Raw genomic sequence first — 26,798 nt, 5'->3', positions numbered from 1 at the left:
AGACTAGAGTAAATGCTTCTTGCTAGGGTTTTGCCTTAAAGTAGTACACAACACTTCATTTATAATTGTTTGTAGTTGAATCTGTTTCAATTTAGAGGGCTGTTTTTTAATGTACTTAGCATGTAGCTGCTCCCAGAAACATATGCTAGATGTATTTCAAATACCTATATAAAAAAAGGCATAAAACATGGATATGCTTATATGCAATCAATTATCTGATTAAAGATTTTGATTGAAAAAGTTGAGCAGTATTTATTTTGGGGGTTAATTATTTTGACTGTGTCTGAGTCAAAATGATCAAAATGTATTACTGACTAGTAGGTGTTCTACCTGTGGAAATTATTTGAATGGTGCCAGTTGTCCTCCTGCCTTTTCCTCAGCTTTTGCTGTTCCCAGTTGATTGGCATGTTAGACATAATTTATCTCAACCTATACTTGAAGTAGCTTATCTCCTTTGATGTTAAGTAATGGTAGTTAAGAGTTACTAGAAGTTTCAACTGCCAGCACTTTGGATGTACAAATTTCAAAATTAACCTTCTCATTTCGTTTATTTTAATACAACACTTTTCACATTGTGAAAATTGTACTTTGTTTAGCTAGTCTTGTCTCTGTTTAGTGACACTTCAAATGTATTCTTGAAAATGCACCTAGTTAGCATTTAAATAACATTCCTAACCTTAGCAAGCCATCATACTGCACCTTTTCCACAGATTAGCATTTTGTAGGTCCTCTCTCCAACATCCAAAGACACATTTTATTTTGCCAAAAAGAGATGTGAGCAAATGGCTAGTGAATAGCGAACTATGAAATCTTGAAGACTCCCCCAGTAATTAAGTTTTGAGGGCAAAAAAAAGTCATTATCTTTATTGGTGGCAGATGATACTAAGGAAAAAAAGAAGGGGAGGGGGCTGTTAGGCTGTCCCCTCCTCAAGCATATAAATGCTTTGGAACATTTTCACTCTTATGTTCAGTTTAACGTACATTCCTGTCTTAGGTTAACTTGGCTTGTTAATGCATGTGAAAAATTATACTTTATCTGGGTTAATGATGCCATCTGAATTTGTCACAATAATATTACAAATAATATTTTTAAAGCATATTAGAGGACTACTACCCACTATGATGCTATTATTTTGGGTATAAAAGAGATCATAAGGCTTGGGGAGTGTAAATACTCTTTAATAATCCAACTCGTGCTGGCCAGTGTAATCTTGCTGTAGGAGTGCCTGTCCCTAAGGCTCTGAATGCTGTGGTGGAAAGTGTATGGGAAATCCCAAGTTGTATGGGAGATTTGGAACACTGTTGGTATTTGTCTGTTCCCTCAGCAGAATTACAGGGCTCCAGCTCCTTTCCTGCAGCAAGAGAGGAGTTCTGCAGTTGGAGAGGAAGGAGAGGAGCAGTGGAATGGCTACTGCACCTTTCCTCCTACCCATTCCCACCTGCAGTGCTTCCCTGCTGCTGAAGTAGAGAAAATATGTGAGCATCCCTGGTTTAGTAATGGGGAAGGAAAGAGACTTAAGATTGTGGAGAGCTGGGCCATTTTTGGTACAGAATTCATACAGGGAGTTAGTACAGAATAGGTACTCCATTCTCAAAGTTCACATTCTTGATTTATAATTCTGCTGCTATCCTATAAAGATAAGCTCTCAGGCAAACATAGAAAGGAGACAATTTTATGTGTATTCATATCAGTAGAGAGTCTGATCTTTAGATGTGAACTTGTCTATTCCCCTTGCCTATTCAGGAGAAGAACTGGTGAGGTTCTTAATTTTGTGAAGTCTATCTTATGTTACTGCATAGAAGGGCCATGGAAGAGTATCTGACCATCAGCAACTTGTGCAGCTTAGTTAGCAATTGCAGTCCACAGGGAGACTCTCTGGAAGAGTAGGAGTGGAAAAACTCTGCTGCCTTGGAGTCATCTGAGATGCAGATTCTTTCCTCCCCACTGACTTCTGAGGAGGTTTTCTTAAAGTGATGTTGATCTTATGGTTTAACTTGGGGGGAGATTTATTCTTTAGGCATTTATATAGTAGTTTTATTTCAAGTGGGTTTATTTATTTCGTGTCTTATACAAGGTGGTTCTGCATTTGGGCACACATAACTTTAATTCACATTGTTGTAATACACTCTGTGCAAAGCGAAGGTAAATGTTTACTGTGCCTTCCAGGGAAAGTTTTCTCATCATGATGTCAATGTGTGATTAGATTTGATCATCCTGTTTTAATGTGGCATCTTTTATTATTTTTCATTACCAACTGCTTAATAACCTGACAGTCTCCATCAGAGACTTGTATGGATCCATGTTAGAAATGATCATTCTTCTTTTTGGCTTATTAAGATCTGATTTGATACACTGGAAGATTAACAGGTGTCTGCTAGGTAAATACTGAGAATTATGAGAGGATACAGTGAGAGGATGTTAAAGGATTTCTTGGTTAGAATGTACGGAAAATCTTAAACCAGGACCTGTCAGAAAAGTATTTATTTCAGTTTTTAAAAAGGCCGTTACAGGATTTCCATCTTAAGGAAAAGAAAAAAGGCCGAGGGGGGGAGAGGTAGGGGGTGGATAGTGAAAACTCGGCTAGTCCTGAGATTATCTTATGAATTTGATGTAATACAAGAAAATGTACAACTGTTAAGGATATCTAGAACAGTCCAGTGGTTTATTTTTAATCTTAAATTTATCTGCTTAGTACAGAACGGAAATGTGGAGAATGAAACCCAATAGTATATTCAGTAGGTTAGTAGTATATTCAGTCCAGGTTCTTATCTCACAGTCAGATTTATGTTGGAGACTTATTGTCTGTGATGTTTCAATGACTTCAGTGGCAATATCCGTAGATTTAAGGACCTGATAATGATGTTTTGGCTGTTAACACTTTGATTGAGTTCATTCCAGATGAATTCTGACACCTTTCAGTTTCTAATCAGGAATGCTTGACCCGCTCTTCAAAAGCAGGGGAAAAAGCCCTACTATTCAGCCCTGTTTGTGATCAGTGAAGTTGCATGAGCTAGCTGCCCAGATTTCTTCAAATCCCATAATGTAAACATTGAAATGTGGTGGCATTTGTATAAACATCGAATTGTGGCATTATTCTTTTGAAGAGTTGAAAATACTATCAGAATGACTGTCCCATAAAAAAGGCTTCTGTCTGGACCAGCTGTAGTACTGGTAGGAGATCTTTTGTTTGCTTCATCCAGTTCTCTTTCTGGTGGTGAAGGGGTACAGAAGCTAACGTTCCTAACCCTCTCTCTCTCTCTCTTTTTTTTTTTTTTTTTTAATCTTCGGTGGACTTCTTATAACAGAACATGCAAAAAAAATTAATTTCAGCAAAATATTTAGCTCATTGGTACCGAACTTGTCAAGGCCATCATATCTACCTTGGCTATTTTAAAGGCTATTTTGTACAAGAATGAAAATAGTTCATCAAATATCAGAAATTTTTGAGTGCTTAGGAGAAAAGAATATGTAGCTGTGTGATGGGTATAAAATCAGAGAAAGAACAGGTGTCGTACAGTACAAAAAGCTGTGAAAAAGTTCTATTTAGAAACAATTCTGCCTACATAACATTTTCTACTCTTTTTTATTGTGGACTTTTACCTGACAAAATATTTGTGAGTTTTTATAAACCTGCTGGTGGGTGGAGATGATTCTGGCATTTGCTTTTGGAGGGAAATATCTCTTTTTATTGACAATTCAGTTTACCTCTTACTGGGTCTAAATCATCTGATGTGCTGCCTTATTCCTGTACTGCCCCAATGCTTTTAATGTTGTTACATTGATAGTAATTATTTTAGCTTTAATTTTAAGAGTAATTCAACACATATGTTGTATCTATCTCTGGAAAACAATATCGTGTTGTGTGTGTGTATGTGGAGAGCCTTTGAGGAGCCTAGTGTCTAACCTAAGCTAATACTCAAAGCTCGCTGTGTAGTTAAGGGTAGGAGGTTTGTGTCCTTGGAGGTTGATTCCATCCTAAGGTAGATGCGGTGCATTGTTCCTGGACGTCCCTGTCTGTCTTAAACAGCTACCTTGGACTCAATACGTACATTTTAGAAAGATAAATCTAAAGGGAGATAAATGCCATTCATAGAATAAACAATAGGACATGCTCTAAAAGGGAAGTCAGGAAGGAGCTTGGAAGACAAACAAAACTAACTGTAGCATGCTGAGTGCTTGGGCAATAGTCACAAACTCTTCCTTACATGCCTTCCATATAAAACCTGGACTAAAAGTCCACTGCTGAGAGCAATGAATTTAATTAAACATACATCAGCTAATATCTACTGTAGGCAGTACATAGATTCAGACTAGCATTTAGTGGAGAGGAAAATGGAAGGAGTAAGATACAAAAAGGTGTGTTCATATTTGCTCACGTGTTTGTATTTTCCCATTCTGCGTGTGTGTTATAATGACTGCATCAAAATGGGAACCCATCCTGGTTTTGACATGACAGCGTTCTTCCTACTCTGAAAACATAAGATGTATCACTCCTTGACTCTTTACTTATATTTTGGGACTGGGATGTAGAATAGTTCTTATGATACAGTTGCTATAGTGTATCTCTCTACATTTTGTCTTGAACACTATAGATAAAGGTGATTTCTTGGAGGACCATGATTTAAATTAAAAAGCATTCAACAGTAATAAGGATACTCTTCAAAAATGATCATTGGAAATGTTTATTGGCACATGTATAAAAATACACATATAATTAAAAATCTTTTAATAAAATCTCTAATCTAAACCTTGAGTATAACTCATTTACCTGAAATGTGGTATTTGCTTCCTCCAAACAGTCAGATAGTAAAGAATGTATTAAGTGATATTATTTCTTGAGCAACTGGCCTTATCTAGGAGGATTTTCCAAAGTTTTTCACAGGCTTTTAAAGTATGGAACTTGAGGAATATTTTCGAGGAGAAAAGCTCTCTTGTTGATTTGAACTGTTACCACTCTAAATTATAAAATGGATCCGTTCCTAGAATTTCTCAAAGTATATTTTACTGTTTAAATGGGTGGGTTTTTTTCCTTTGATAATTGTATGTGTAGGAGGCACTATTAAAAAGGTTCATATTACTATAGCATAGCATAAAAGCTGTAATTGCCAACTGAACATTATTTTGCATGAAAAAATATTCTTAAGTGCTTTTGTTGATATGAAAATTCATTCCAGATATCTGGAAAAACACAGGTAATTTTTTTCTTTCTATTCTGTGGTCCTCTTCCAAAAATAAGGTCAGCTCTTTTTTTCTCCAACAGATTTGGTCTTGTTGTGGTATTGTGTGTGTTTGTTTTTTAATGATTTTTAAAGCTTTTGCTTCTCAGAGACCTTCACATTTTCATCAAACTTAGGTATTGGCTTTTTATTATTATGTTTGTTTATTTTTAGTTGCTTACTCTGCACTGATAGGGGAAAAATAGTAACTCTGTGCAACATTCCAGGCACCTCGGTAACCTTAAAAATATATGAATAAGCCAATTATTATATTATATTATTAGAAAATATTTATAAGCACCATAGGGCAAGCCTATTTCCTTTTGAAAAAATGTTTATATGAGTCAGAAGCGTATTGCTGTCCATCAACCCTGTTATCACTGTTAAGAAGAAAAAAATGAAGAGAAAAATTGAAGCAGATTTCTCTGTGTTACCAGAGAACGTCACATAATTTGGGGACCTTAACTCTGTTAACGTCTGGTTTTTTTAACTGATGAAACATTTAAATAGCAATGAATAAATTTAAATATTTTGTATTTTGTTTAAATTCTATATTTTGTATTCCCACTGGGTTTTTTTCATTATTTTCTTCTTGAGGACAGACATCTATATGAAATGTGTTCACTTTCCAACTTAAGAAGGCTGAGGATGAGAAGATGACAGTTAGTTTATCCTATTTAGCAAACAATTTGGGAGGTAGAAAGGAAAATGTATAGTGTTGTTTCCCCAAATACTATTTTGAGGAAGTTCTTCTCTGACATAAAATTTAGTAGCATAAAAATGTAAAAATTCTTCTTGATCCCTTTCTAACTGCTTTTACAGTTAGATGTAAATGTTATGATGGAATCAGGTGACTCTTATTTTGTTTGTTTAAACAGTAGTTCATTTGTTATAGATCGTTTTACAAATAATGTATTAAGACAACCATTTCCCCAAACAAATTGCATAAAACCATAGTGCTTCTGTCCATGGTTTGACATGGACAGAAGAGCATTTATTTTCCAGAAACCTGCTTTCCCAAAACATAATTAGGCTGTGCTTACTTTCATTGCAGCCCTTTGTCATTGATTTGCACACACGCTTTGTCTCTGAGTGTTTGTCATCTAAGTAACAGTCCTTCATAAAACTATAGCAAGAGAAAATCTCTGGCCTTTGCCTTTGGTGAAATTTACCAGCTTTTGCGGTGGAATCTACAGGGTATTTACGAATAACTCTTAAACAAAGACAAATAGTTATAATCCTTGTTTCCTGTCTTACCCATAACAGTTCTTACACATAACAGTATAATAATAATCAGTAATTCCTCATCTCTCTTTATGTAATTTAATTTTTGGGAAACCATCATCAAATCCTTAGCTGATATGCAACAAAAAGGTTTATATTCAGGGGATTGTTTGCTTTGTAAGATGACTCATCATCCCTTCTAAGCCTTTAATTAAGAGGTTTGGGTTTGTTGTTTTTTTTTTTCCTTTTATTTAAATCTTTTTGATTTCCTGGGTTTCTCTCTCACATGAGAATAATCCATTTTTTCAGACTCTTAACTGTGTTAAACCTGGATTCATGTAATTCACTCTTGTGACCAGAGCACAATGGACTGTAAACTTTAAGTTTTCATATAACTCTGAGAACTCATACAGTTCATGCATTTTACAGAATTTTTAAACTTGATTAATTTCTGTGTCTGAATTCTAGTGGAGTAGTCACATATTCAATAAAAGTAAAACAAATTGGTATATATGTGGGGTGGGTGTGTGTGTGTGTGTATATACGCGCGCATATCTGTGCACGGCTGTCCATATGCCACACCTAAAGATGTGTTATTAATATGAGTTCAACAGTCAGTTTCTACTCCTAAAGCTAGTAAAGCTTCCTGTGAACACCCGATGAGAAATATTAGAGGACCCCAGGTTGTAACGATGTATTTTTGCAGATTTCAGCAAGTCATGTGCATAGGTGCATGCGCTTGTGAACACATGCGGATGTGTTTCAACCAATAGACCACTTATTCTAACTTCCTGCTTTTATTAGATGCTTGAGTCATGTAAAGTATAATGTGGTTGCAGAAAACACTAATAGTTAGAATTTTATGAGGAGTAATTGCAGATGAAACTTTAAAGTGAACAGTTTATTTGTCTCTGAAAGAAGAATGGAGCTTTAGTTAAGCTAAATGCATCCGCTCAGTAATCTTGAAATTTAAAATCAAAGTTAAGGATGCTCTGTTTTTGTAACAGAGATATCAAGAACATCCTTACAGGGTGATATTTATTTCCTTTCAATTTCGTAGATTCTCTTCAGTTAGATTTTTTTTCTTTTATTCAGCTATTTTAATTGCTATTAACATTGCTACTTTAATTTTCAGTCTGGGGAGGTTAAGTTTTACTCCCCATTTGTGTAAGTGTTCTGTGCAAACAGTTCCAAAAATTATTTTGTCTGGATGAAAACAAATGCATAACATCAACAGTCTAGAATTGCTACCAGCCCTTGTTTCCCCTTTCAGTTTTGGAAGTCTGTTAGATCGTCAAGCTTTCCTTTGAGAGAGAGACATCTTTCTGTCTGTGTTGAATATGGGAACAGGCTCTATAGTAAGACTAATTAATTCTTTCTCAAGAAACAAAGGTAAAAGGACAGGAGGGAGATAAGGACCAAAGTAGAAAACTGTCTTGTTGACATTTCTATGACACTTTGCACGTATGTGGAATGTTGTTACATGTTGCATGTAAAGTTATGTACATTTTGTCATTTATGAGACAAAGTTTTTTCACGCCAGTTTAAGGTATTGTGAAATATTGCTAATTCATTTGAATAAAACACATTTTTATTGTCTGACTTCCGTTTGCTGGGGTTTTATGCAAGTGTAGAGAGGCAGTGTCAAATGCAAGGAAGAGCTTATGTGATTTTCATGTTAAGCGCGTTATTGAAAATGTTTACATTGCTCTGGAATGGTGTCGAAGCACAGTTCCCTCTTACCAAGAGGTTTTGCAAGATCAGTCTTAGGCTGAAGGCGGTGACTGGCAGCGTTATATAGAATCCCATGCTAAGGCTGTTTGATCACAAGTCACAAAAATAAACCTATGGGACGTTAGGGTTAGACTGCTGTACTGTAAGCTATCAAATAAAAAGCTTAATGCAAATCAGCTGATGAGAGATTGTAGTGCAGCCTTTCATTTAGTTAAGGTTTTAGCTTTGGCTCCTCTGTCAGATTTCCCCTTTCAGTGTCAAAGAAATTGGCATGGTACACTGGAAAAATATAAGGAAATTTAATTAGTGGATATATTAGGATTACCCTGGGCTGGTAATGCATTGTGTTTTAGGTTTTCAAATGCTCTTTAAGCTTGATGAAAAAGCCCAATGAAAAGTATATAGAGTCATATAAATGCCAGACAATCCCTTCTGAAAGGTACAGTGCATTCCCCAAAACGTTTCAACTAGGGTTCATAACATAGTGAGTGTTTCTGTGAATACAGTAGAACTCTTACACATCAAATCAGAGTCTTTAAGCAAACAATGAAAAGTTTAATGGTAACCATACAGAGATGTTTGCCTGTTGAAGTACTGAAATAAAAACATTGGAAGCATCAGCATCCTTTATCCTGTTGCATCTTCCAGCGTTTATTCTAATGGTTGTTTTAAAAGCTGTATTGGTTGTCTAATAAGTAAATAACAACCTTCTCGGAGAAAAAGCTTGTAGTCTGTTGTTTTGAAGTTTCACAACTGCATTTAAAACGTTCTTGATAAAATTAGTGCGACGTGGTTGCCAAGGATATTTGCCAGAAGTAAAGTTTTAGGTGGTTAAAGGAGGTGAAAGGAAAAATGAATGATTAAAAATAAAGCTATTGCAAGCTGTTTAGCTTTTAGGCCTAACTAACTTATTAGATTTCAAAACAGGTTTTTATTTATTTGCTTTTAAGTAGCCTGATGGCTGCTAATGGTTTCATCCTTCCGTCTCCCATGGAACTGCAGAGAAAAAGTGTACTTTATGTCATAGAATCAGAGAATCATTTAGGTTAGAAAGGATCTTTAAGATCATCAAGTCCAACCATTAACCTAGCACTGCGAAGTCTACCGCTAAACCATGTCCCTAAGCACCACATCTACACATCTTGTAAATACCTCCAGGGATGGTGATTCCACCACTTCCCATGCCATGTCTCTTTTCATATTAAAAAACTAGGCCCAAAAAATTTTCCCCTAAAAGCTAAACAAAACAGAAAACTGATTAAGATTTCTCTTTTCTTCATTAGTTTAAAAAGTCTATTTTTGGTGAGCAGTACAGACAGGCTTTTTTGTGCAATTACATTCTGCCTTTTATATTTGATAAGAAAAGGTGAAACGTGCACGTGCAAATTGAATTTTAATTCTGATATAAGGGGAAAGAAACCACATTCTACTTGCTGAAAAGTAGAGTACATACAAATAATGAGGAATTTACTTGTATTCCTTAGAAAAAGTAAACATGAAATGAGTGTAGCAACATCATCAGCAGCATGTATTTGGATAGTGGTTTTCCTGTTTTGCAACCACATGCAAACTTCTGTCATGGATTTTAGTATTATGGGACATACATAAAAAAATTATTTTTTTTTTGTTTGAATGTACATTTAGTCATTCTTTGTGTCAGAATTATTATTCTCTTGTATATATTTCATCTCTTCATATGTAAGAGACAATGTACAACACATGACCCTAACTCTGATTTGAATTGTAATAATTAAAAAAAAAATAGAATAATTTTATTTTGGCTATGTTTGCATGCACACACACAAAAGACACTGAATATTTGGTAATTTGGCTTTCTCTAAGGCAGCTATTTCAAAAATGAGATCTGTACGTTAAAAACATATTTTGAAAACCATATGCCAAAACGTATGCATGTAGATGGCTGAGCTTTTGTTTGCAGAAAGGTGAAAAAAGGAGTGGATGCAACTGTTAAACAACTGAAAATGATAAATAATCTGACAGTTTACTTTAGACACTAATGGAGCCTAAAAGCTTTTAAAATGACAGAAATTTCACCAACTTCAGTGATTCATAGGCTTATTTTTGTTATACAGGTTGGTCATGTAGCTGGCAGTTTTTCCTTTGTGTGACTCTTGTAAATTATTGTACTCTGTTATCTGAGTGAAAAGCTATTAGAGTCGTGTGAAGGAATACGACAACATCACTTCGAAAGATTAAAGCAATTCCCAACTGTACATGTGTACAATTTCTCCACACTTTTTTTTACTTTTTTTTTGTTGATGTCTGCCTTAAAAAAGATGTTCTACTGTTGTGATGCACTTTAGAACTGTATCTTATTCTACTTGAAATGTGCTTTTGCACAATTGTATTTCTTCATGGAGCAGTGATTTCCATTTACTGCATCCTGGTTTATGCTTACTAAAACGTAGCGTGTTTGGTCCGTAGTATGACATCAAGCATATTTTTGTTATATTGCACTTTCTAAAATAACACAGATTGTAGAATACCCTTTAGTCACTTACTGTCACATCTAATGAAATTCCTATTTAGCATCGACTGTTTTCCATTCAAATGTTTTGACAGAAGTGATGCCTGGTAAGTGCTTTCCGTATTAGGCTCTGGTAGCTGGGAGGTAACCTGATCTGTGTTTTGTTTCAGTGTGTTGTCTGCTGACCTCGAGAACACTTGCATTAGCCGCATTGATCAATCCACATCACATCTCATCATTTAGGAGACAATTAATACTGCAGTGTAAAGACTCCCCAGAGCATTTTCTTAGGGCTGGATTGCTTTACACAGAAACCACAGGAGTTGTTTGCAAAAGGGGGAGGAAGCCAAGAAAGGGATAAAAAAAAAAGCGTTAAGAAAGCTTCATCTAGGAACAAAGTTTCATTTTCTGGCATTTCAAGCTCCCTTTTTTGATGGAGTGTTTTGAGAAAAAAGAATTACCTGAGTTTTGAAGTTGATTTGTTGAAAAGACACTGTAAAAGGTCATATAAATGTTCTAAAAATCTTGCTCTTGAGAAACATGCATGTGATGATTTGTGATATTTGTCTAACTTGCTGTTAAGAGTGTAGTCATTTTAACCTCATGTTCTATCTCAAGGATTATTAACCTGACAGCTTTTGAAAACTGATTGACATGTTTTAGTCCTAATTTTAATTATTTTAAAATTGTTTTTAAAACATTTAAAAACTAAATTTTTTTAAACATATTTTAATAGAGAAAAAAATGTTAGTTTCATTCTGTTGGTTTTCCTGCAGAGCTTCTTCCACAAAGTTGAATTTCAGTATTACCTGATACTGTTTCTTAAGAAAAGTCTTTGAAAGATTTCAAGTGTACATGAATATATTAAGTAAGGCAGGGTTCTTAGTGTGCTGTTTCATCTTTAGGTAATGAAATATTTAATCTTTAGAGATCACCCACAGAAGCAGATGAGAAGCATTTACTAATAAAAAACAATTTTTTCTTGCAGATGACAGGTTACTTTACTAGTCTCTGTTAAAGACTGTTGCAGTGTTGTAAGGAGCATATTTTAAGATTAGTTGATAACAGTAGATATTACGAAAGATATAAAATTGATAAGAAGGGAATTTTAGGGAGGACATTTCCCTAATCTATGTACTCCCTGTAATTCTGTACAGATTGCACAATGGTAACGGGGCCAACTAGCACGTTGTGAACTTCAGAAATCATTACAAACTTGTTAGTATTTACCACATCATTACATTGTAATTTTCATTTGTTTAGGTAGAGGGAATTAATTTTTCATCAGAAAAGATGCATGTGTGACCATGTTAATAATAATTGCTAGGAATATGTCAATGGCAAAAATTATATTTACTTTTGTGGTAATTCCGTGGCTCAAATTTGTTATTTTGCTTCCTGTCCTGTAATCTTGAAGTAAAATGCGCACTGGCATTGAATAGAGACGTATATCTAGCATATCTTTGCACGGCAGTGTTATTCTGTTTTCAGGAATGCACTAATATAATGATAATGCGTGTTATAAATTTATTGTGTTGGTAAAACTGTTCTACTAGTATTTGCAGGTAAAAACATGGTGATGAAAAGTCATTATTTTGGGTGTGTTGGAAATGTACAGAATGTGTGTGGAAGTATGTACTGCATGAAATTTCAAAACAATTTTACTTGGTCATATAGGTTGTCTTGTTTTGGTATTTCTGTAGAACAAAAGTGGACATTACAATACCCCCTCTTAAGTTTCATTTTTCCAACTCCTGTTAGATCCTGTTTTTCAAGTCAAAACTGATTTTGTGGAACCTATTTCGAGTTATTTGATATGTGGAACACAGAATGTGGATTGTTTCAGTGCAGTGTCATACTTGTATCCTGAGGATCAATACTGTTTTTTTTTTATATTATTTGTCTAGTGAGGATGTAACCCAATATGTTAAAAAAACAATAGCTTTTTTGCTATACAGTAAAGACATACAAAATCATCTAAAACCACCCTGGTCACAGAAAATACATGAAGTATTTTTCCGCAATTCTGCATCGATCCTTGGCCATCCTGTAGATGTTTTTAATTAAGAAATCAAAGAAATAAGGACTGGAGTGGTTTTTTGTAACACAAACATCATAATTTCACTTTGGAAAAGGGTTATGAGGCAATGTAGGCTTTGTGTAAGCCTTTCTAGAGAATTAGAGCTAAAGCTATGGTAGTTATTTAATGTTCATTGGCAATCTGCATAGAATTGAAAAGTCTGTGAGGTAGTAAACAAAAGATGAGATAAACATGGTACATCAGACTGTCTTTCCCAAGGCTACAGGGACAGGCAAGTCATTATAAGAGTCAATGACATCAAAGGTGAGAACAAGTAATGGTGATAGAAGGGAAAGGGAGTGACAGCCAATAAAAGAAAAAGAACGTGCTTCAGACTGGAAAGGAGAGTTAAGGAGGAAATTATACAGAGCAAAAGAGAATGATTAGAACTGAAAACCAGGCAAAACTAAAATGACAAGAAACAGAGGGTTGCACTTTGCTGCAGTTTGGGAATGAGAAGTATGTTCAAGGCCTGTTTTTTCTTAAGCATCTGTCCTAGCTTTGCACATGAGTACAGTGGGAAAGTGTCCCGTCCTCTGGTTCATTGCCACCAAAGGCCTAGTATTCTTACATGTATAATAAATATGTATTACACCTTTCAGGCCTATTTGATGAGTGTGTAGTATTTTCCAATGACCTTAGAACATGGATACTTAGAAGGTAGTCATGTAGAGTCTAGATATCCTGCATGAATGATATTCAGCATAACTCTAAGCAGAAATTCTTGAAATGTAATTTGTGGGGTATTGACTACTTGTTTGGTACAAGCTGTCATAATTGCCAACTGCTAAATCACATTAAAGACAGCTCAAACACCATGTATTCAGTAAATAATTGCCATTATTAGAAGTATGTTCTAAGGTAGGAAGGTTATAAAAGACAAAGTGGATACTCAAATATATGAGATCAGTTGGCCTTGAAAGGTCTTGCCGTAACAACTTGCAGCTGTTCTAAGAAAAGATCTCATAATGTTTACACTAAATTAATGTATTTGCATTTCAGGTGTTCATTACAAGAGCTTATTCTAAGCGCATCTATAATGCTGGCTATTATGTTCAACCTTGTGTTACCTAAACGTTGTACAAAATTTTAGAATAATCTAGAACAAGGCCAAAATAATTTAAAAGACATGTATTCTGCACACATTTATCATATTTGCTAATATTTCCAACAACACCTAATTGTTCTGTTGGAATAAGGTAAGTCAGAATACTTACGGTCTGACTAATATTACCCAGATTGGCTTGGAAAGTTATGTGTTTGTGGGATCTGTACAAATAGTTGTTTAAAACATCTTCAGATCGTTAGTATGTTATCTTTTGGAAATCTCTGCTTTCGTTTGTGGAGGTGTTGGTAGTTGGTTTTGCAAGGTTGCTTTTGAGTGCCATCTTTATGTCATAACTGAAGCAGTTTGTAGGTCTTGAAGAATCCGCTTTATTCAGATCAACTTTTGGTGTTTGCAGGTACTACAGAGCGGGTGTGTCTGATCCAGGGAACAGTTGAAGCACTAAATGCAGTTCATGGCTTCATTGCAGAGAAGATTCGAGAAATGCCTCAAAATGTGGCCAAGACAGAGCCTGTCAGCATTCTACAGCCTCAGACCACTGTTAATCCAGACCGCATCAAACAAGTGAGTTTTTGGTTGGGAATAGAGAGTCACAGCAGCTCCTTAGAAGTCTTAAAACTTTAAGGCTGCAAGGGGTCAACATAACATGTTCTTTAAGAAAATGTTATTTTACCCTTTAGAAATTTGCTGGTCCTCTTTTTCCTTGTACTTAGGTGTTCCATGTTTCTCAGCAGTTCTTTTAGACAGGGTTTTATAAATTTCAATGCCACGCACTAATGTGTTTCTTTCATAAATTTTTCTTTACTGTATAAGGTGATAATACGCTTCTAGATTTTAGTTAAAGATCGTTGAATTTTAATCTTAAATGATGAACCTCTTTGTAAATCTTTGCCATTACTAAAAATTACAGATTAACTGAATGTTTCCTACTTTTATGTATATAAAATAAAACCAAAAATGTTAATTGTTTTTTTAGACCCTATATTAGATACTTTAAAATCTTACCTGTAAGAACTTGAAAATATAAAGATAATTTACTTGGGATGTTTCCTACATTTTGTGTTATTTTTGGCATCTTTTTGCCTGTTTTACGCTGACTTCTTTCAAAATCTATGGGCAATGCAAAATACATTTGCATGGTATTATTAGTCTAGTATTCTTTAGTTCATTACATTTTCCAGAGAAATTTTAATTTTTAAAAAAATTGCCCTCTAAGGAGAATGTGAAATATGTCATACGGGATTTAAAATTATTTTCCATTGTTTTGAAAAAGAAAAAGATGAAGAAAGAAATGAGTGAACGTTAGTAAAATTTTATCTCGTCTCTCTATCCTATGTAGGATAGATTTTAGTTTCTCACCTGTCCTATATGGGAAAAGATTGTTTTGTCCTTCTATACTAGCAAGATTCAGTATCCTATAAAGTAATTTGGTAAATGGTAAATTTGGTAAAATTTGGTAAACAATTACTTTGTGTATAGTGACACGCACAGAATGCTTACATGAAGATGTGTTTGAATAGGATGAGTTTGGAATGATCAGACTGCTTTAGATGGATGAAACTGTGCATAAGTCATTGTATATGAATACTAATATTTACTACTATATTATTTTTTCTGTATATGCAATACTTTTACATTAAAAATACTCCAGATAATTTATAAAAAAATATGAAAAAGAAAAGCCCCAATTTTACAGGATTAGTTTCTCAGTTATTAAACATGAAAATGATTATGCCTGAGATAGAGAGAAAAAGCTGAAAAGATCTGTATTTTGAATGGTTTTTCTGCTCATAAAATGTTAGGTTTTCTGTCAGTACTTCTTAACCCAATGGGAAATTAGTGTTCTCTATTACAATGAAAAGTTGTTTCCCCCTTTGCAATGAAATGAAGCTAATTTTTAGGTAAATCAGTAAGATCCCAAGAACTAGATTATAGAGCTGTTTAGTGACATGCCTAAATACTTTGTATCTGAAGTTGGTATAGCTTGTCCACAATACCTTTCCAGAAAACTTATTTGTAAAGTTTTTGAGGTTTGTTTGTTGGGGTTTTGTTTGTCTGTTTGTTTATTTTTTTAATTTGGTTGGGGTTTTGTTTTGGGGTTTGTTTTTTTTTTTTTTTAGTTTGGTTGGTTGGTTTGGGGTTTGTTGGGTTTTTTTAAACACAGTTCCATGTTTGGAATGTTAAATTCTGGAGGGATGGATTAGTGAACAGAGCTGCTGCCAGTGAAGTTGAGAAACAGACTAAATACAATGTGTAACTTAGAAGGCTATTATTTAGTCACTGGCTCTACATCTTAAAATTGTAATGTATTACCTGTATATATACAGGTGCATAATAATGTGACTGCAAATATTTGGAGATATGCATGCCCATATTTGAGAAGTTTTAACCACAATTAATTGTTTAACTTCTCTTTTAATGTAGCAACATCTATTCATGATAAATTCATACACTGTAAATATTGACTCAATAAATCTAACATCCATTATTTTTACCAAGAAGTGAAATTATTAGCTTAGATCTTAGATAGAATTTGCAGTGAAGTAATCTACCCTCCAAAGTCAGAATATCCTGTATCTTACTGAAAGATATAATACCTCTATTTAAGAAATTAAAAGGATAATATTTTATATCAGGTAATTGTGACCTAGAACTCCAGTGTTATTATTTTAATAGTAGACAGGTCACTATTTTATTAAAACAATCAGGATAAAGTATAATATAAGTAATTTGAACTTGGCAAAAAATAAGCCTTATATACTATGATTTCTTCTTTTACACACATTTTTACATGGTTCTTCCTGTCTTAGAATATTACCCAAGAACTTTGGCACCCAAAGTATTATGTTGCAGATTGAAGAAAGAAGATTTAGCATTTGAGATGGAGAATTGATTTGAAATAATAAATTTTACCTTCCTTAGGACCTTTGAAGGTATTTCTGTCAGTTTTCTAGCTGTTTCTATCAAAAAGCAAAGGTATTTTTCTCCCCATGGATGAAGATATCTGTAGTTGAAGCCTTGAAATGCCACCCATGTCTGTATGGGCATGTAGCTCTCATTTCTCTATTGTCATTACTCTGTCCTGGGCTGCTTTACTGACGCTCGTCTCAGAGAAGCAAGCTAAGAAAGGAAGGAGAAAGACAGTAGGTAAACCCTTTGCTGCCTGCTTGAGTTTCAGCACTGTCTGTCTTCAGGAAAGGCATGGGTATACACGGAGGCTGAGTCTGGGCTGGTGTTTCTCCTTCCTAATGGAAGTCACTATCCAAACATTCTGGTCTCCCTAACTTCAGCTTTTTCAGCTTCAGAAGATTTGCAAACAAGTCTGTCTGCTTCCCTTTGAGCCTTCTCCACTGCATAAGTCCACATCTCGTAGATCTCTGAGCTTATTAGTAGATACCAGGTAGTTCTCTTCTCCCAGCAGGTCTGATAGATATTTAATTGACAAGTGTTTGCATCTTTTATCTCTATGTAACATAGGCAATCTCTTCATAGATGTCAGCATCTGCTGTTTCTAGGTGTGAGCACCTGATTCCTGTGCCCTTTTATTTCCTAGAAAATTCTATGAGCGTCTAACCTCCATTTTCTCTCTTTATTAGTTGAAGTGTCATACCAATTCTTTCAGATCATATTGTAACACAGGGGAAGAGAATATAGTTTTCATAAAGTGATCAGGAGCCTGAGCTGTTTCAGCTTTGTAATTAGCATACAAAGCTTTAAATTTCACCTTTAAATTAATAGCAGTTCTTATGCACAATGGAAAAGGCTGCATCAGGTGGTCTTATCATATCACCTTCTTCAGAAACTATTGCATGCTAGTTGTATTTTTCTTCCAACTTTCAGTTGTTTTACAGGTAGCAGCCAGTCCAGGAAGCACATGGAATCAGAGATAGCCATCACAGAACTGTGCATTATATAGAAGGAAAGTTGTGTGATCTTATCACTAACTCAGCTTTAACCAGGAGTTTGCGCTGTTTGGCCATGTGAGATCCCTTGCAACCCGAATCATTCTTTCATTCTATGAAACGTTTAGCTATCAAAGCACAGACAAAGGTTTTAGAATTTCTTCCTTGAAAATCTAGAGTAAAACTTTCACATATAGAACTTCCAATTAATATTTTCATTGGAACCAGTTTCATTTCAGCTTTTTCAGTAGATAACCTCTTATGAGTCTTTAGCTTCTGTTCGTTCAGTTCATTAATCATAGCCCCAGACATTCTATTCAAAATCTGTAAAATTGAATTTATTAACTCAGATTTGTAAATTCTCATTCTTCTACTGAAAGTGACTACTTTAAATTCAGAAATGCTGATCAAAAAAAATAATGAAATGGTCATAATTTTTAAATAAAAAGTTTTACTTTGAAGCACTTAAATAGAACTTAACGTTAAGAAAATACAGATCTGAAAATATTAGCTTAAGGGGAGGAATTTATTTATTTTTTTAATATGGGGTATGAGTTCTTCAGACTATAAAGACTCAGTAGACTTCATAGAATTACAGAATAGTTGGGGTTGGAAGGGATCTTAAAGATCATCTAGTTCCAAACACCCTGCCATTGGGCGATACCTTCCTCTAGATCAGGTTACTCAAACCCTCATCCAACCTGGCCTTGAACACTTCTGGGGATGGGGCATTCACAACATCTCTGGGCAACTTGTTCCAGTGTCTCAGAACCCTCACAGTAAAGAATTTCTCCTTAATATCTAATCTGAATCAGTTTAAAGATGTAGGTCCCCTTTAAGTACTGGAAGGCAGCTATAGGGGCTCCCCAGAGCCTTCTCTCCTCCAGGCTACACAACCCCAGCTCTCTCAGCTGTCATAGGAGAGGTGCTCCAGCCCTCTGATCGTCTTTGTGGCCCTTCTGTGGACTCCCTAACAGGTCCATGTTCTTCTTATGTTGGGGACCCCAGAGCTGGATGCAGTACTCCAGGTGGGGTCTGAGGAGAGGGGGAGAATCACCTCTTGGCATCCTAGGCACACTTTTTTTTGATGCAGCCCAGGATACGGTCGCCTTTCTGGGCTGTGAGCGCACATTGCTAGCTCATATTAAGTTTTTCATCCACCAATACCTCCAAGTCCATCCTTCTTTAGAAACCTTCACTGGTTTCTTAAAATGCCTCTGCCTTCTGATGGGCCTTTCTTCTTTTTATCATCCATTTAAGGCAACAGTCTGTCACCTATATGAACCTCACTAAATTCCAGAATATGAGAAAATAATTCTACATTTTTAATTTGAGGTAAATAACACTAACTAGTTTTGTAGATCACTGTGTCTCTTCATCTAGTCCACAATTTCTCAAAAACTTTTCTCACTTTTGAACATAGGTGAATCATAGAATCCTAGGGTTGGAAGGGATCTCTGGAGATCATCTAGTCCGACCCCCTGCCAGAGCAGGGTCACCTAGAGCAGGTTTCACAGGAACGTGTTTGGGCAGGTTTGGAATGTCTCCAGAGATGGAGACTCCACCACCTCTCTGGGCAGCCTGTTCTAGTGCTCTGCCACCCTCAAAGTAAAGAAGTTCCTCCTCATGTTTAGGTGGAACTTCCTATGCTCAAGTTTGTGCCCGTTACCTCTTGTCCTGTCATTGGGCACCACTGAAAAGAGCCTGGCCCCATCCTCCTGACACCCACCCTTTAAGTATTTGTAAGTGTTGATAAGATCCCCCCTCAGCCGTCTTTTTTTCCAGACTGAAGAGACCCAAATCCCTCAGTCTTTCTTCATAAGAGAGGTGTTCCAGTCCCCTAATCATCTTGGTAGCTCTCTGCTGCACCCTCCCCAGTAGTTCCCTGTCCTTCTTGAACTGGGGAGCCCAGAACTGGACACAGTACTCCAGGTGCAGCCTCACCAAGGCAGAGTAGAGGGGGAGGATGACCTCCCTCGACCTGCTGGCCACACTCTCTTGATGCAGCCCAGGATGCCATTGGCCTTTTTGGCCACAAGGGCACATTGCTGGCTCATGGTCATCCTGTAAGAAGTGTGAAGAATCACACCAGTTACCATTCTGCAATGAATGATAAGATATGCAGGTGTGTTTACAACTTGTGAGGACAAAAAAACCCAAACCTACCATTATTCACTAGAGAGACAGCTCTATACGTTATATTCCATGGCAAAAGTTTAGCATTCCATAAAAATATGTATACTATATCCTGTCCACATGTGCCCTTGACTAAATTCTGGTGCCAGATCCCTGTTTTAATTTTATGTTTCATTTCACCAGTGTTGGATGTAAATCAATATGTATGTGAAACCATGTTTTATGAACATAATTAACTCTGTAGCTGATGATTAACTCTTCATTGTATGTGCTTCAAAAGTGGAATGTGAATAGAAGATTTTATTGGGGGATGAACAGCAGCATTCAACATTGCAGAAATTTTCAGCAGTGTTCTGATTCTTAAGAAAATTCTGAAGTTATCTCACGCCTTCGGATGACTTTGTAGTTTTGGTGTTTTTTTTCCAAATAGCAAAGTAGCCCAGAATCAAAAGGTGACATTTTCTTTCCTTCTAGGACTTGCGGGTTTTTTTGACATGAATCTTAGACCCATATCTTCTTATGTGTTTTGATTCCTGTGTCTGGTTTCTTACTTGAGTTTTCTGGTATATCTATATAACAGCACCAGACCTTGTAGCAGTTCTGTGTTATCGTGACAAGTTTTGAGGACAGAGAAATTCCTGATTCTTTGTCCATTTTACTGTAGTCTTTATCCTAAAACATTCCCTCCATCCAGACTTGCTCTGATGATCCAAATGGTACCTGCTGGTTTGCTTTAAGCTCATTACTCCTTCTTGTCCCCAGGTAGAACATGAGATAATCTTTCTTTTACATCAAATTTACCACACTTTTTTCCTTTATCAAAGACAAGTCCCCAAGAGTTCATAAATGCAGATAAATTACCTCTATACACACCTATAAGTAAGCAAACCATCTATATATGCTAGCTCTCTTAGTCTTTTTGTATTGCTGTATGCCCTATGTATTCTTTTACAAATGCAAAATACAAATGCAAACAGGATGAAATATCATCAGAATGTATTTATTTGTTCTTTACAGAAGTGGAAAGGTAGCAAGTAAAATTAGATCACTGAAGTCATCGAAGTAGCCCTTTTGCAATCTGAATTGTGAATAAATTATTAATCCTTGATTATTTCTTTTTCCAAATTTTATTTTTGAAATGTGTTATGTATTTATTCAGTCATCACTCAGATGAGAATCATGTGCCAAAGTTACAGATTAAAGGTGTTCACAGCAGATAAAAAGAAGACTCAATATGTTTAGCAAAGCAAGTGGTCCGTTTAGGAAGGCTCATCTCTGATACTGTTGAAAGTCTAGTAAGTCAGTCTTTTATGTTGTTCAGCACAATGGAGCCTTGCAGTGCTCTCTGTTTCTCATTTTAGCTGCAGAAGGTATTCAACTGTTGAATATAATTTTAAAACGATATCACCTTTTCTTGAAGTGCATTAAAATATTGGCTTAAGCAGATTAGTTTTATCATTGCATTAATTTCAGTGATTTAAAAGCACCAATATTAATATACACAAGACTGAAACTCAGTATTAGCTTAGTATTAATAGTAATTTAATGTAGGTAATGTTATTACCAAGATTTCCTTTGTTTGGCAAGCCCTGTAGTGAGAAACTAGAAATTGGTAAGGTGTAAATGCAGATTCATCTTCCCCTTTAAATTATGTTCTTTATATATATGCTTTCGTGTCTCTAACCCTGTTTTCAAATGGTATGTTAATTTCTGCCTTTTCTTCCTGCTCTTCTATATATAAATATACTCATAGTTACTGAGAATTAAGTTAACTGTCTCAGTACAATATTTACTATCTAGGGTGTAAGTATTGGAATTTTTTTAGTATATATATATATAAGGGTGTGACTTTTGTCATGTATACATAGCTCTGCATTAAGCAATTCATGAAGTCATTGAAAGCGGGCTCAGAGCCTTTTGGAATACTCTACAGATGGAGTATATGTATTCTATACTGCTGTGATACAGCTGTATCTTCACTCTGTTATTCAGAAATATGAAGCATGGAAGTGTGATGCTTTGACCACCTTTCTGCACCCTGTACTATGTTGTGCAGCCTGAGAGCAGCCTCTCACGGAATAATCAATTCTTGTGAGCTTCAGAAAATGCTGCAACTCAAATATCGCTTAAACAGAATTTTATTTCTAAAATTAAGCTTTGTTTTTATTACTTAAAATCTGTTTTCTCAAACATCTGCTCTGGAAGCTTAAAGTAAAAACAAACAACAAACAACACTCTCTTACCTGTAGGTATAGTCTTCCATTCATTGTCTCATATTTGAGAAAACAGAGCAGACCAGTTTCACCATGGCTTGGACTGTATTATTCAAGAGAGAGCTTAAATAAAACCCCTCAAGACTTAGAAGTGGTGTGTGGTAGAAATTCTAACTGGCTTTTTTCCATAACCTTGCCAACAGTCAACCTGCAATTTCAGGAAAGCTTCAATTATAGTACACATGTTTCAGTCTCAAAAATTGAAACTCTGTAATGTAAATTCATCTTATGATTTTTAATCACTTTATACATCTCATTCCCAGAAGCCTAATAACTACTAAATTCAAGTGCTTGCCTAATGCAAAACACTTGCCAAATTTAAAAAAAAAATATTCTATGCTGCATAATAAATCAGAATTATTGAGCTCTGTCCAACTTTCTTTAAGAAGTAATTTTGCCTAAAAGTTCTTGCAAAGCAATTGAGAGTGTATCAATAAATTACTTACCAGCCAGTGGAAATTCAATACAAAATCCAAATGCCTGTGTTACTTTTTTTTTTTGTTTTTGAGAAATTACTTTGTGTTACTTTAATATTGAAGAAATATATAGATGTGTTTCCATGAATTGATGTGTCTCTGGAATTATACAGAAGCATGAAAAGGGATTAATTTTTGCAAAATGCTGTCAATTCTTTTATATATATATATATATATATACACACACACACACTATATATATATATGTTTATATGTGTGTATATATATAAAAATAAAAGCAGTTATGTCACTAAACACAGTAAGAGGGATTAAGCCTGAAACACAAACAACCTGATATACAAAGAAAAACCACCAAAAATACAAAATAAAAAACCTTATTGCTATTTTCACTATTTTGTCATGGTATGTATATTTGGAAAAAAATGTGTGTTCCCATACTTGTTTCTTGTTCAGTAACACAGTTGTTTTGCTTTAAAATGTTTTTATCTTTTTTTTCCATTGTATTTTAAACAAGCTTTTACTAAAATGGAATAGTGAAATGCTTCTACTTAATAGAAGTTATAATTCAACAGTCACCTGAAATGGTTATCGTCACTCCTTTTTCATCACAGCCATATGTTTCTGGGCTTTAGGAAGATTGATATGAATTGAAATCTGAGATGCTTCGAGTTTCTTAAATTATTTGTGGTATCAGTGATAAGTGTTCTACATATTTTCTTATAAATCCACTAGCTAGATTTAGTAACACCTATGAAGAACAAACTGTTTTCCTTTTATTATTTAGCCTTCCATACCAAAAAAATATACAATAGAGATATACAAAATATACGATAGAGATATACAAAACAAGATATGGAACACAGTTTGGTGGCTATAGTTAGCAATGATGTTGATCACACAAACTATCAGATGTCTGAAATATTTCAGACAAAATATATTTTCAGAGTTTTGCTGTAGATCAGTATCAATTGTTTTTATTTTTTATTTTTAGTTCAGGATGAGAGTTTAATATATAGCTATAGTAAAGAAAACCTACTGGGATAAGTTACAGTCCTCTATTCTGCTTGGTTGGGGTTTTTAGTTGTTTTGGGTTTTTTTTTCCCCATTAGTTTAAACTTAAATGATGAAAATCAGTTCATTGCAATTTCAGACTTGGTAAGAGAGATAACTGCATCACCCCAGTAAAATCAGAAGTATAATTCTATAATTGAATAGGATTACCCTGTACTATCATGGAATCTGAAATTTCTTTTTCTAAATGATTCTAGCACCTCACAAATGAACCCATGTTCTGTACAGAAAGACATGGGAGAATCCTTTATAATTGTCTTGATTTTCACAATGTATAGCATCTGCTGACCAATAATATTTTGCCAAGCTACGCGGTAGTATTTTTTACTTAAGCCTCTTGAAAGAGTGCCGGTTGATGCTTAAGTTGTATATGTTTTATTTTTGTTCTTATTGTTTTATAACATGAGTTACAAGTTGGAAACACAAAGTAAGGATCTGTTCCTGAAGATATTTTTTTCCTGTTTTGGCTGCTTGTTTATGTACAAACTATGAAAAAATGGATCTTCATATTGCTTAACATACAGCTTAAATATTTGTGTGTGCATATGTACAAGCCCGTATTTTGCTAATACACAACTTTATGCATTCACAGTGTCCCAGCTTTCTCATATGCATTAAGAGTTTTAGTGCAAAAGTGTGTATACCTATTTTATGAGGGACTGTCAATGATTGTAAGTAACAGAACTGCTGAAAGTGTGAAATTTTGTTTTCTTTATTTCTAAATAGTTTTGGTTAGTAATTATATGACCATGTGATAAATCACATTGTATAGCATTTTAACATCTTATTAAGGTAGTGTAAATTTGGATATTTTATAATATTTATATATTACAAAGATGTCAAAAAACATGCTTTGAATAAGTATTGTATGTTATGTTTTGAAAATTGGAATTTTACATTTTCACTACATTTATAAAAAGAAGAGTTATTCTGTCAGGATCTAATACTTTAAAAAGCGAAATGTGTATATCGAAATTTTAAAGAGCAGTGCTTTTTTGATATGTTCAAGAATTAATGTTAAGCATATGTATATTATTTAGAAAACATGATCAATAAATATGACTGTTAATTCTTTTTTGTGTTTATTTTGAACACAGGCCTGATGATAAGTTATTAACCTTTGCTCAACTAAATGAACATTTTAACGCTAATCATAAATACATTGTAGTAATTTGTTCTGAAGGTATTAGTTGCATGTTCATCCATCATGAGATTGATGTTTACATTTTTTCACCTGCCTCTTGATTACAAAATATCAGTGAATATTTTAGCAGTTAGTATATTGCTAAAAACTCAGTAGCTTCAGTGTAATTGTTTAAAGTAATGGAACACAGTTTGGTGGCTCTAGTCCGTGCTATAGAATGGTGCATTATAAAGTGCCAAAGTAAACGTCTCTAACTTCTTTCAGATGTTGGCCCTGTTTGTTTGTAGACTGATAACTGTTTCTAGTGCGCTCATTGAACTTGCTGGAATTTTTGTTTACTATAGTCTTCATTTTCCCCAAGAGGAGGAGAGAGGAAAGAATATATTCCTCATGTGGTCAGCATATTTTTGAGTATTTATGTGAGTTCACCATCTTGATTTCAAGTCATTAATTTGTTTTTACATGCATAAGCATGCATATTTACATGCATTATTTATCCAATTGACTTTAAATTCCATTAAGTTCCAATGAGTAGGAGAAAGATTTTGTCTTAGGCATTTTTTATTTATTTTAATTTTCTAGTTATGTTACTTTTGTTGGTTTATTTATTTTTTTAACTGTTCAGTCTAAGGCTTGTAAAGGTTGATTTGCTCCTGAACTGCTTTGTTCCCAGACATTGCCATCTTCCCCAACTACCACCAAGTCCTCTCCATCTGATCCCATGACCACCTCCAGAGCCAATCAGGTACAGTATCATCCTACCATCTACACCATACTTTTCACGGGTGACAGCTTGCAAACTGGAGAAAAAGATATGGTGGGTTAAGGATTTATTCGTTCATTCACATATATACACCCATAACCATAGATATCTAACTGTTGTTAGAAATTGGTAAATTGAACAGAAAACATTTTTCTTCCTTTAATTTGTTTTGTTGTCTTTTTAAAATCTCTGATGAAAGCAAATTATCTTGTAAAATAGTCTTTTTTCAAATTTCTTTTGATTAATAAATAGCAAGGCTACACACTGGTGAGTTTGTAGACAGAGTAACTCTTGGCATGTGTATGTTTATGTATATATGCACACACGTATTTACTTCCAGGATCATTTAGAAATTATGATGGAATTACCCCTAAAACCATGTTTAATTAGCTGGATATCAACCTAGGAATGGCAAACAGACTTCTATCTTTGTTTAGTTACTTTAAAAAATTTGAAATGTGTTTGTGGACAGTAATATAGGGGCATTGTTTAAATAGCATATGTAATAAAACAATGGATTTGAAATGAAAATTTATTGATAAAAAATAAGGTAAAATTAAGTCTCTCTAAAACCATACAAAACACATCTAAGTAATTTTAATTCATGTCTTATTTTTAAGTGCATAAACTGTGCTTTTATCAGTATTTTAGTTACACTTACTTATTGCTCTTTTGATTGGAAAAAAATATGTCCAGTTCATTATGTCCACAAATTATCATACTGTATATCTTTTTGCCTTCCCTATGAAAGTTGTTAAAGTTGCTTCATACCATGCTTTTTAGAACTGATTCATGCCTAATAAATACCTTATTCATTTTTTTAATGTATTGTTAAACTTAATGTACTTTTTGTTCAAATAATGTAAGTATTCAGTATGTGCTAACAGTTTTTTAACATGCAATCTGTTTATTTAAGTTACCTGAATGCTTCTATCAGATCTTGCACAAATTAGATCAAATACCAGAAAAATTTTCTTCACAACAAGTTAGTTTTCCCTGGAAGTTAACATTGTTATTAACTACTGATCCTCTGATATTTTGTGAACTGCTTAAAACTTGCTGGCTGTATGAACAAACATTTTGACATACAACAGAACACAAGCATATTAAAGCAATATATCTTTGATCAACACATGACTATCTGTTGAAAGGGACGTCTAATGCAGAAAGTAATGAAATTTAGAGAGAAATCGTACAGATAGAAGACCTACTAAGAAAAATATAAACTGTGATACCCCTCACTTCAATTTGAAAGCCTTCTTC

General features: G+C 34.6%; 1 protein-coding gene across 3 annotated transcripts in view; it reads left to right on the top strand.

Annotated features, from left to right (window-relative positions):
• NOVA1 (NOVA alternative splicing regulator 1) overlaps positions 1–26,798 on the top strand; it is a 157,394-nt gene that overhangs the window by 103,592 nt on the left and 27,004 nt on the right. For 2 of the 3 annotated variants that reach the window (XM_074585046.1, XM_074585048.1), the window contains 2 exons: positions 14,207–14,373; positions 25,446–25,517. In XM_074585046.1, the coding sequence (XP_074441147.1) occupies positions 14,207–14,373; positions 25,446–25,517 (239 nt within the window). The remainder of the gene's footprint in view (positions 1–14,206; positions 14,374–25,445; positions 25,518–26,798) is intronic. The other variant, XM_074585047.1, reaches the window with a different exon arrangement.

The sequence above is a fragment of the Larus michahellis genome, chromosome 4, assembly GCF_964199755.1.
Source record: "Larus michahellis chromosome 4, bLarMic1.1, whole genome shotgun sequence".
Lineage (NCBI taxonomy): Eukaryota > Metazoa > Chordata > Aves > Charadriiformes > Laridae > Larus > Larus michahellis.
The sequence above is the reverse complement of the archived record's forward strand: the minus strand, read 5'-3'. Positions and strand labels throughout refer to the sequence as shown.